Here is a 12,509-nt window from a genome sequence, read left to right on the forward strand (position 1 = left end):
ATATATTGTTTGCAGTTATGTCTTAACAGTCTGATTTAATTTTAAGTGAGAAAAAGTGATTTAGACAATGCTGTCTCAATTCAATGGTGAAAAATCAGAGGTGGCTCTAAGTTCATGGTCCATGTATCTAACTTGTGTTTCCTCAAACATCATGAATAATCTTTGTGCGGTCAATATAATAAAAACCATAAACTTAAAACACTTGCTTTAAGTTTATGTGTTATGTCTCTACACAAAGCTCTCCAGTGACTGAGGTTTTTTTAAACATTCAGCACATTCTGGTATTCTGAACACCTGGGAAAGTTTCTCCAATGGTAAATGGAAACCTTTTTCTATGTAGAAGTGTTTGCCCATAGGAGGGGACTCAGAAGCCCTGAAGTCTATGAAGGGTTTCTTCTGAATGAACTAGAAGGTAAGTCAGTCAGTGCTACAACTGTGAACATCCCTCTAGAGAAATGTCAGTTCAATGTTTTTCTTAATTGTGTTTAAACTTCCCCACTTCCAGATGAGAGAAAACTGTGCTAGATGCCTCCAGCTGCTCTGGAGTCTTAAAAAAGATTACTTGGTCTTTATCCAGCACAGATACACATCAGTCCCACAATAACTACACTGACTCCTATCCACATTTATTTGAGCAAGAAATTTTTCAGTTTTCCCTTTCACATAAAGTCTAGAGTCCAAAAATCTGTGACAAAAATGTCTACATAAGGACACAATCTCCTTATAACAGTAATTAACAAATGCTGCCTAGTATGCAATCTCTACAGCCATCAGATTTAACATTGCAGCTATGTTAGTGTCAAGGAAAGCTGTAGTGGAGATCAAGGTGGGATCCAACACAGTATGGGCTTCCCCCACCAGTTCAGCCACAGGGACAGATTCCCAATACAGCAGCAAAGCCCTACATAAAAACACATGAACACATGAAGACAAAATGGACCTCAAGCCTAGAACCATCTTCCTTAATGAACTCTGAGAAACAGAACTTTGTTGTCAACAGAACAAAGGGGAGAAGTAGTTTAGGACAACAAACCACAATACAGTTCTACAAAATCCATCCAAAACAGACATACTGAGCTTGGCACATGTTGAGTAATTAAAGCAGTGAAAATCTTCATATTTCAGAATTCCCTACACGTGAAGATAGACAAAAGCAAATCGCATAAAGATAATCAAGACTGCTTTTATTTTTCCCTTTTTTTTTAACTCTGAAGATACAGAAGTACTAAGTAGCCAACATCAAAATGAGCAAGGAAAATAAGCAATGGAAATTAAATTTTATTAAAATTTCACTTCAAGTGTGTTTACAAAATTGATAAAAATACTCAGGCACTCCAGTTCAAAGAGTTTTTTAAACCTTCCCCCCAAAAATATTTCCTTTTTCCCCCCTCTTTTTTTTTTTTTTTTTTTCATAGAAACTTTAAACATCAAAGTTTTATCTGGAAAAATGCCACAGGTAGCCCTGTAGGCTGATCTTGTCATATCAGAAGAACAAGTGCAAAAGGGTATGACCAGCATCTTGCAAATTGTTACTGGAGGAAAAATTAAGTAATCAAAGAAAGTTTACTTTGCCTCAGGCTCTAGGTTTGGCCAGATGCCCAGATATGTTTCTTCAGTCAACTCTAATGATTACTGCAGTGAGTTTGACACATGCCTCTTTAAAGCTGGACTGTGCCCATCACTTCACTTTATAGAGACCAAAGGATAAAAGGGTCTGCAAGCAACAATTTAATTAGGATTTGATTCAGCAATTTATAGAAAGAAGATGTCATATTATACTGACCATTCCCAGAGTCACTCAATTTTCAAAACAATATGAAGGATGAAAAAGTAAATCTAAAAGTAAATTATTCTGGTACCATCTCAGATTGCTATACATGCACTCTGATCAGGTGGAAGCAAGTTATTGATAACTAACAGCATTTATTCTTGTGAATACTGACTCAGCACTCAGATACAGGTATTTCATTTTTCAGTCAGGGTTGAGCAGGGAAGTATTAAAAAAATCCAGAACTTATTGGATGCTTTAGCACAATGTTACCTGTGCAAGTCAAGTAATTTTTTTTCTCCTATGGTTAATTGAAATGAGTTTATGCTCTCATGCCTTCAGGTCTATATGCTAGCCAACTCTTCACAGGAACTATTGTAGGACAAAATGTCTCTAATTTCTTCTCTCCCTCCAGTATTATTCATAGAAGTGATTACACAGACTATGATATTATAGCCCTCAGTTACATTTCTTGTGCTAATGTTTTGTGTAAATGCACATGTAAAAACATTTACATAGCCTGCAACTTGCATTGTTTTTCATCAGCTTGGAGGAAAAAAAATAACATATGCATGTGTGTTGTGGAAAAGGCTCAAAGCTATAATAAATATTTATATACGGTATTTGTCACCTGAAGCATCCCAATAGAACAGTTTCTCATAGTATACAATGGTAGCTCCTATATAAATCAAACCTTAAGTGTGTTGGTACAGTTAGACTGAGGCTAAAAGAATACTGTGTTAAAAGGTAAGAACCGAAGTCTATAACCTCTATGATCAGGTAGATAATTTGTGATACAATGAGATATATTTTTTTATTTATGATACATGCACAACTTAATTAATGTTTTTCATTAGTTTTAACACCACCAAGAGAAAAAAAAAAAGAGCAGTATTTTTTAATACCATTTATGATCTGCTAAATGTCTTCTTTCTTTTTTACCTCATGATAATAAGGTAAAATAAGGATAATGATAATAATAATAATGATAAAATGTAATGAAATGAGGATACTTTGCAAAATGTACAGGTCGTACTTATTAAAAAACCTGTAATTTATCAAATATTTAACAAGTCCAATTTAAAGCCAACTCAATTTACTAACCTCATACTTTTCAGTGCTGTTTACTGTGATAGTATGTTCTTTCCACTGATCTTGCAGTTCTCCTGAAACTTGCCAGATGTTTGTAATAGTATCTTCAGGGAGCTTTTGAAGCCCCACGCTCAATGTTCCGCTCATTTGACTGATCCAATAATGAAATGTAATCTAGGACAAAAAAGGTCTGATTATTCCAGGAAAGTACTGTGACAAACCATGAAATACAAGAAGTATGTATCAAAATACCTGGCAAGTGTGTTCTTCAGCAGTTGGAAGGAAAACATTGGTCTTTAAAGCTGCAGAAGATGACCATGTTTCAGAGGACAAAGAGAGGAAATAAGCTATTAAAAGGAATAAAAACCAAACCTTAGAATCTTGAGGAAAAGCTCTGTAAAACAGTAACAGGAAAACAAAAAGAGGCATACATATTGGTATGAATTACAAATCAAAAAGCCAACTAGAAGTTTTCCCCAGAAAAGGTCCATATCCTGACATTGTCTGCCAAGTTTTTGTTCAGATTAAATATTGATACATTGCTCCATGCTCCTGCTAAAATTTCAAGTAGGTTTCCAAAATGTTTCATGTGCTGAGGGCTTGAATACTCAATTAACATGTGCAAAATTTTATGACAAAATAAGACTAATTCAGTAAACTGGTCAAAGAGCTTCAACCCCAGTTATCAAATAGATTACATTTTATACCTAAACAAGAAACTAGTGTGACTAACAATACAGATTTATTGAAAGGTCTTTAAATTGGATCGGGATGGTGTTCCTCTGGTCTACAGGACATAGTTCTGTTTCTTGGCCACTCAGAAAATTGTCTTATTGCAGAGCAAATTGTGGAATCCCTGTACACACTCTCAATACAAAAGGGTTGTCTTCTGGATCTGAACACCATTATCTTTTCTTTTATTAAAAAGTTCTAATTAAAGCTTTGCTTCTCCTGAAAGTGTAACAGGTCAACAAGAGTCAGTGAAATACCGCTGTTTCTACACCTTTTGACTAATTATGTCTCTTCCTGACAACCCTGATTCAAAACTTTTAAAAGATGGAACGTGACCAGCCTATTTCAGAATATCAAATACTGTTAGTCAAAATTTAGTTCTTCCTGAAGACTTCAACAATTTTAGTTGTTAAAGGATGCAAGGGAAAAAAAGAAATTAACCTATAGACGTATTTTTTTCTTCCCTTCTCTCTTTCCCAAACTCCAAGCAATGTCAGGCTAATTGTTGCCCTCTGACATTAACAATTAAATGAGAGAGACAAAGGAGAAAAAAGCCAAGAGGGACTGAAGGAATTTAAATAGGTCATAAATCTTAAGACTACCACAGAAACCAAATATCAAAGAATAAGTAGGAACATCATTTATTCTTAAAAAATACTCACCCTAACTTCCCATCCCTATGTGCAAATGGAAAATCACAGACAACAGACAACAAGGCTATCTCAGTGCTGAAGCCAGCTGAACACTCATCCCCTGGGAAGCATTTTGTATCCTGGTACCAGAGCAGTGGCAAAGCTCCCTCTAGGTTCTGTAGTCCTTTCATGACTGTACAAGCAGCACTTTCAGAGCCTGCCAGCTGCAAGGATATTCTTCCTACCCACAACAGATGGCTTGGTGCCTCAGCAGAGTCCTATCCCTGACTCCAATCTGTTTCATTGGCTTTTAATTTCTCCAGAATTCTGAACTCTTTTCTTTTAGTTCCCTAAAGATAAATGTATCTAAGATTCATAAACCTGGTTATGTTTCATCTGCTACAGGAATTTTAAGTCTTATACAGATGGGGTAGAAATAGTAATATTAAAAAATGATTAACAGTGATTTTACATGAAACCTCTGCATAAATAACAGGTTTCAATTGTTATAGACAGGTTGTGTTTTATGGATTTTTTTGAAGTGGTTGTCACTGGTCTGTTCAACTACATTTTGAGTGAAAGCAAGAACCATGAGAAAAAGAAAAAAGTGTTGGATTCTAGTAAATGATTACATAAATCTTCAAAGGAGTTACACGTACTGAGTGATCTTTGCTCTTCTGCTAATGTGCAATTACTTATTCTGATGGCAGAAACTCTGCCCTTTAATACTCTGCCACAGAGCATAATCTGTTCAATTGTCACCATACAATATAATTTCTGGTATTCAAGCAGGATACAACATAAAATTGATTACAGTCTGTTGAGTCACAAGCAGCGGGAAAACTTGAATAGCTGCCATAAAGAGATAAATATTTCCTAGGCAATTGGAACCAATATTCTGAAAACAAAAGTACAGTTTAGCTATTCTCCAGTTTCCAGGTAGAAAACCTGGAGAACATACATAAATATATAAATTTATATATACATATATAGACACAGACTGAATAAAATACATTTATATCTCCTTAGTCACTCAGTTCACAGAGCTGAGTACACAGCCTCTCAGAAATCAGAATAGGTACAAGTATTCAAGCTTTCTGTCATCTGATCAAAATAACAGACTAATAAGTCTCCTGCACAGTTCAGACCTGGCAGGTACAATGGTGGCTGAGCACCCAAAACAAGTCAGAGGGAATATACAAGTGACTGAACAGCATGCTTGCTCTGAAGCAAATAATTGCAGATAATGGTTCTCAATCTTCTGCTTGTTTGAGTGCACAGGTTAAATTTTCCCCTCCACATCAGTTTTCCACAAGATAAGGGTAATGTTTTATAGTCATTATAAGCAGGAATATCTTTTAGGTCTTTGCTGTATCCTTAGGCAGTATACACTCCCTAGAAACTTCAACTAGAGAAAGATGGCTGTCTAGTCAGTTAATTTTAGCCAATAGTTTTCTATATTTTTATTCCTTATTTTTTGTCTTTTATCTGCTTCCTGAAATGTTCTTACTTTAAAATGCTTCACAACTCACATAATTGAAAAAAGTTTAGTTTATGAAAAAGATTTGGTATTTGCTAAAAACTTATGTGCAAACATCAGTTCAAATCAACATTTACTGAAGAGCAACCTTAATTTCAGAAGCACAGCACATGCAGCAAGATGTGCTTGTATGCTGCACACAAGCAGAAAACAACCTTGTTAGAAGCACATAGCATAGAAAAAGTTTCTTAGTTACAGAAAATCATGAAAATTGTCAACTGTGGAATGAGAGATTGCAGGAAAATGTAAAACAGACTTGTTTCATTTTTTTCTGTGGAAAAAAAAAAATAAATTGTGTCATTTTAATTTTGCTGATTTCTAAGCAAGTTTTCCGTTCATTCACCTTTAGACCACCAATTTACATTACTCATTATATGGAGTTTCTACCTGGTTGGTAGCTTATGTAGTATGTAGGAGGTGCTGCTGATTTCAGAACACTTCAGATTTCCACACTCCCAGATAATTACAGTTTGGCAACAAGGTGAAAAACATCTAAGCTAATTAGAGTCACAACTACACTTTAATTGCACATAAAGATGGATTCTTGTGCACTCTCTAAGATTGTCTGTCTGGCTGCTGCAGCACTGCTTGTGCATAGGAGAAGTGAGAGGGGGTGGGTGGAGAGAAAGATAAAGAAAATGATGGAAAATGTGAAAAAGCGAATTAAACAGTTTGGGGTGATAGTTTTGACATCTTCACTGTGAGATCAGGCAACAACACCAAATTCTTTCCCTCCTTCCTTGCTTTCTTATAGGTCTTCTAATAGCTTTGGAAAGCAGGAGAAGGTTTACTGCAGCTAAAAATGTTGGCTCAACCTAAGCTAAAAGGTTATGAAGAAAATCATGTATGATTCATGAAGAAGCCAAGTTTTGGAAAGTAGAGTTAACTTGAAAATTGGACAGTTACAAAGGACATTTTTTTTCTGAGGACAGGGAAAATTAATTGCTTATTTGAGCGACAGTCTTTGATGTAAAGTGGAATTGTAATATGATTTAGAGAGGAGTTGGCTCAAACAGGCTATCAAATCTCTTCCTGTCTCCAGATCCAAAGTCATCTTCTCTCAAAATATTTGAAGCAGTCATATTAGCCACAGATAATATATACACACACTCCGGCCCTTCAGTAATTCAAGAAGAGATGAAAATATACCTGAAAATGGGGGATACAATATTAATTTCCAGACTTTGTAACCATTAAGACTGAAAACACTGCCTGATATCTCCAAAACAGGTAAAGGTCATCCAGGTAGACAAACAAGACTCTCAATGACTGATTACTTGCCCCTCTATGATAATAAGAATTGTTTTCTGGAATATTGTCATTGTTACTGGAATTCAGGATTATTATAAGTACAATTACCTAAAACCTGGCCAAATGATCGGTAGCCATGTGGCAGCATACAACTGAACTTTCAAGAAAGAAGTAAAATTGAGCAAATAAATGAACTACATAATCTGGGGGAGCTCATGGTTTCTTCAATGAGCATGAGGATTCTCACCACTCTCATTCCCACTGTGGTCAGAGTACGGTGGTCCCATGCCGGATCTACCATTTCTTCTTATCCATCCAGACTGTAAACTCAATTCCTGAAGAGCTTTGCATGGGTCAGTTTCAAAATCACACTTTTCATGGAAGGACCCTGAATTGAAGCAAGGAACAAAAAAAATTAAAAACTCAAATAGAAAGGCAAAGGGATATTTTCCCACCATTTCTTGCTATTTAATTAACATAGAAACATGCTGAATGGCCTCCCAAAAATGTAAGAAACACCATGATCTTTATATCATAAACAAAGAGAGCAAAGAGAAATAAGAGAGAATGAAAACCAAACAAACCCAACAAACCAACCATCAAACCCATCTCCCACCAAACCAAACTAAGACCAGTCTGTTCATATTAAATCACTATAATGTGCTTTTTCTAAACAAATTTGTGTATAGCTATCTACTTGTAGAAGAACTGTCTAATTTATCATAGTTTATATGCAGAGGCTGTTCTTAAAATATACTGCAACTATAGGCTGAGGAATTTCATTATGTCCCCTGTTTATCCAGTGTTCTTTCATAAAAAGGCAAAATTTTACACCACAAAATTACAAGATAGCAAAATTTTTTTAGTCCATTGTTCTTTTGTTGGTTTTTTGGGGAGGTTTTCCGCCTTCAACATTTTTCAACCTGCCTTTTTAAAAAGGTATTTGAAGTAAAAGCCCATTCTCAGGAACACCTCAGTAAATACCAACATGGTGGTGAAGGAATGTACTTCTTCCTCTTCCACACTCAACTGTAGGGCAGTGTAGGTTAGAAAAGGGAGGTAGAATCTGCCCTTCTGGCACAGGATCCAGTTCAGTGTACTAGTTCATTCAGGGAATTCAAGGTAGTTATGTGACCAGATAAATAATTGCTTACTAGGAGGGATGGAAAGAAGGGCTTTTTTCTGCTCTGGTGTCACATAACCCTTTTTTGCATTGCATGCAAGCTGAATGAAAGATCTTGGATGTGCCTGACAGGCTGGACAGCCCCATCTCATGAATCACTTATTGCAGTGGTGGAAGGACTTAAAAAGAAACCAAAAGCCTAATCAGATGGGTCTTAATAGACAAGCTCATCAAGCTTATTGCAATGCTACTGCAGAGTGGCTTTATTCACTGTCCTTTCTCCTGTATTTCACCTGTATTTTCTCTTACAAGACAGAGGAAGTTAGATTAAGACTGACTTCTAATCAAGCTTCTGGTTAGATAGAAGTACCATGCCTTCATAGTCCCCAAATTGGTGTTTACCCCAAGTTCCTGATAGTGTTTCTGGTCTATTCTATGTTAACACAGTTCACTAATAATTTAAAACACAGTTGCAACAGCTTTGTTTATAATCACACTTCTATGTCAAATTTCACAGCTTTCACATTTGGATCAACATGCTGTAACAATTAATTAATTGTGAGAGGGGAAAACCTATATAGTTCACATAAGCATTCCAGACTCAAATTAATATGCAGACTGGTTGATTTATCAACCAACTTTTTATTTCTGTTTTTATTCTTTAGCTCTTTAAATGGCTGAAAAGCACATCAGTGGTTTGTCGAAAGTACAAGCACATCTGAGGCATATCTGCTTCACATCACATGAATGCACAAAATCAGGTTCATTTTTTCCTCAAAAAACTTTTCTTTTCCCTTTCTCATAGATGAGAAAGCAATTTGAAATCAAGATGCTCAAAACAGGAAGAACAGTACTTTTTTAATTTTAAAAAAATAACCGTTCATGGTTATTTTCTAAGGCAATCTTCATTTTCACAGAAAATATAACTTGAGGGCAAGCCAACTTAAATTTTCTGGTAGATAGTTTTACAAAGATTAAATCACTGCTTAGAGACCAAATGACCAGAAGGAAATGCGTGGGATATTCCAAGTGTATATATATATATATACTTATGTGTACCTTTTTTTTTTTTTTTTTTTTTGAGAATTTCCTGTGAACAAACCAAATATTTAAAATAAACTCTAAGGAAAAATTCCAAATCTCAGAGAAACACATTACAGTCTAAGGTTGTATTTCAAATGTGCATGTGTAAAAAATGTCAGGTTGGGATATTCTGGAAGGAAAATATTTTTAAGAGTCCTCTAGTATAGTAGCTCAGAGATAAAAAGTGACCCTAGGGTTTATTGTTTCTTTCTCAATACTGTAACAAAACACAAACTAACCAAGTGTGAAGTCCAGAATGACAAAAGACACCATCTGAAACTTCAGTTCTGGTATATTTTCTGTACAGAAACATTCTCAAACCTGAGTAGAGCCCATAGAAAATAGCAGGGACCAGTTACAACCATGAGATCACAGAGCTGAAAGTAGAAAAATAATTTTGCAGTAAGACCAAACAAGAAGAGTGGGTGGCAGCAAGATCAATCTTCAACTGAAGCCTGGGTTTGTATCTTTATGACTGACAACAAAGTCCTCTCCTGCAGTGATCCAGAGCATTATCCAAGCAGGCCTAGCATCCACAGGCTGTAACACAGAGCCTACCTAGTTCCACATCTTTTGCTCATCATTAAATACACCATTATCCAGTATTTAGATCTCTCACAGAGCCTCTAGGCTGTTTTTTCTAAATTAGTCCTGGGAGCAAATTTAATTTCTTTCATATAAGCATCTGCATATAGCAGTATTCACTCAACAAACAAGTGTAAAAACTTCTATAAAAATTAATGGGAGAATACATCTCTTGCTTCATACTCTGCAGTCATAACAGAACGTTCTGCCTGCAGGAAATATTCCTTTCTAGGGAAACCAAGACCAAGCACAATGATGATTTCAAAGCTCTGTGGTGAAATGTAGCATAACCATCTCTTGCGTGAGTGATAAAAAAATATGCTAAGCCCAGATGCATTAGTCACACATCGGGGGATTCAACAGGATTAATTTCCAGCCACTGGCATTTAATACAGAGTACAACCCAAAGAATAAAGCCCAAAGAAACTTTAAAAATGTACTGGTATCCAATACAGTCTTAACAATTGTCTCACTTTCAGAGGGACAAAAATTACATCTGCTAGAGCTGTTCCAGATACACACCTGTGTTTTGTTCGGGGTAAACAGGCAGTTATGTTGAAAGAAGAAAGTCCATGTATCTGGGCACACAGATTTGAGGAATCTGGATTTAAGGTGCTACTCTTTCTCCCTAATTTCATCTGGATGCTATGTTCACTAATGTGCTCAATTAGCATTTTTCAGTGCTCACAGAAACCTATGGACTCATCTATCAACTATCTTCTTCACAGTAAAGCTAAACATCCCAAAACTAACACGTATAGCAACCTCTTTTGTTGCACAATGAGTGGAAGAACTTAGATAAGCTTTTACTTAAAATTAGAAGGTTTTAAAAATCCAAGCTCTTCTTTGCAATCCAGACCAAAGTTCCTCAAAGAAACAGGACTATATCATGTATCATATAAATTGCATCATGGTTTTGTGTTACAGTATTCTGGCCTCAGTAGATTTCTGGTGCAAATTTAGGTAGAAATCAAGTTAAAATTCACTCTCACTTCTTAGATCCTTTTTTTAAGGGAAATAGCAGTGACAGTATGCATAGCCTCTGAATGTGACAAAGATTAAGCTAGGATTATCAGTTAATGAATTCAAGAAAATAGTCCTCCTTTCCTAGACTGAAAATAAATTAAAAACCTGTTGTCTTCTATGTAATTTATACATACAGGCATTTTGGATTCAACCTGAATTTCAGCAAATGATTTTTCCACTAAATAAGGAAAAAAGTAACAATTGCTAAACCTCCATTGAATTTATGTGGATGAGGAAGCACTTTCTTAGCTACACAATATCCATATGAAGATTAATGAAAGAGGTTGAAAATTACATTGGGAAATCAAGCTGAAACAGGAAGAAACTGTGCTTAGAAAATCAAATGAAAAAGAAGGTAGGAAAAAACAACTACCCAAAGTTTTTTTGTAAACATAAAAAATTCACCTCCCCTTAGTTCTCTCTACTGCCACTTTTAATTACACACTCATATCATACTCTGAAGCCCACCAAGACTTACCTTGTTTCTCATCACTGCTGTCTCCACATTGGTTGGTGAAAACACACAGGTCCCCAGATGAAGCAGAGAAGCCATCACCACACTGGCATTCATTTTCCCTAGATGACTGAACATATACCAGAGCAAGGCAACATAAGGCACATAAGCACATGAAATTGTTCATGGGCTGTGTTACTGTCCAAGATTTCACTTGGACAAGAATTACTTAAGCTGTCTAGTATTGGTCATGAAGTGTTATTTAAAAAGGCTGTGTTTACATACATTTCTCTCAAAGACAGTTTTAGAGCCTTACTTTCTGAATCTATAGCTTAAGTGAAATATGGCTTCTAGGAAGCAGACTTTCAACCCAGTGTGACTTTGGATAATATTTAACAGAATTATAATGTTGGTTTATGACTAAAAATTTTGGTGCATGCTGTACAAGTCAAGTGTATATCATTAACTTACTGAATGGATTTATTGCCCAATAGTATGCAAATGTATTAGATAAGAAAATAACAGAACAATAGACTAAAATTGCTAATGACCAACATAAATAACAATTTCTCTTTTCTCAGAGGGTGTCAGCAAATGCTTACAAAACGTATCAAGACTTTGTCTCAAATGTAAAAAAAAACATTCAAGGATGGTTTTATATCAAAGGAATTATGAGTGACCAATCTAGGGAAACAATTTTCAGCGCCTGTAGACATATGATGCCAGTAGTATAGTGGTATCTATTATTTACTTGGGCTACAACTGGAGATAATGACTAAATAACTCTAGGGGACCCAGTTGTTAATGGAACGATATCTGCAATCACAATTTACATAACTGCATGAAGGGACTGGCTATTAATGAATACATACCAATTTACTAGATTCCTGCATTTTCTGGAAAAATCATATTTTCTGTGATACTACTAGTAGTTTCCCAAGGTTACGAAAAACTTAGATACCTAGGATTCCATATCTGAATTCTTATTTACAATGAACAGTATTATCATACAAACAAGAACAGTCATATTTTGTCATACTAATAACTTGCCACCCATTGCAGGAATCCATCATTAAGGGAAACTACCATCAATATCTATCCAAAATACAATACCCTGCCAATATATTCAGTCTCAGTCCAGGGTTGTTTAGTGGTAGAAATAATCCCCACCTCTGTAATTTGCATAATGACTAGTTCTGAAATAGTGCAGTTAGAAGAAAAAA

General features: G+C 35.6%; 1 protein-coding gene across 1 annotated transcript in view; it reads right to left on the reverse strand.

Moving 5' to 3' along the window:
• The window catches only part of MALRD1 (MAM and LDL receptor class A domain containing 1), a 224,265-nt gene extending 212,086 nt beyond the window's left edge, over positions 1 to 12,179 (reverse strand). The window contains exons 1-5 of the mRNA XM_008492748.2: positions 12,159 to 12,179; positions 11,311 to 11,416; positions 7,263 to 7,403; positions 3,113 to 3,207; positions 2,873 to 3,034 (exon numbers count right to left, since the gene is read on the reverse strand). Coding sequence (XP_008490970.2) covers positions 2,873 to 3,034; positions 3,113 to 3,207; positions 7,263 to 7,403; positions 11,311 to 11,416; positions 12,159 to 12,179 — 525 coding nt within the window. The remainder of the gene's footprint in view (positions 1 to 2,872; positions 3,035 to 3,112; positions 3,208 to 7,262; positions 7,404 to 11,310; positions 11,417 to 12,158) is intronic.
• Between the last annotated feature and the right edge of the window lie 330 nt (positions 12,180 to 12,509).

This window comes from Calypte anna, chromosome 2, assembly GCF_003957555.1.
Source record: "Calypte anna isolate BGI_N300 chromosome 2, bCalAnn1_v1.p, whole genome shotgun sequence".
Lineage (NCBI taxonomy): Eukaryota > Metazoa > Chordata > Aves > Apodiformes > Trochilidae > Calypte > Calypte anna.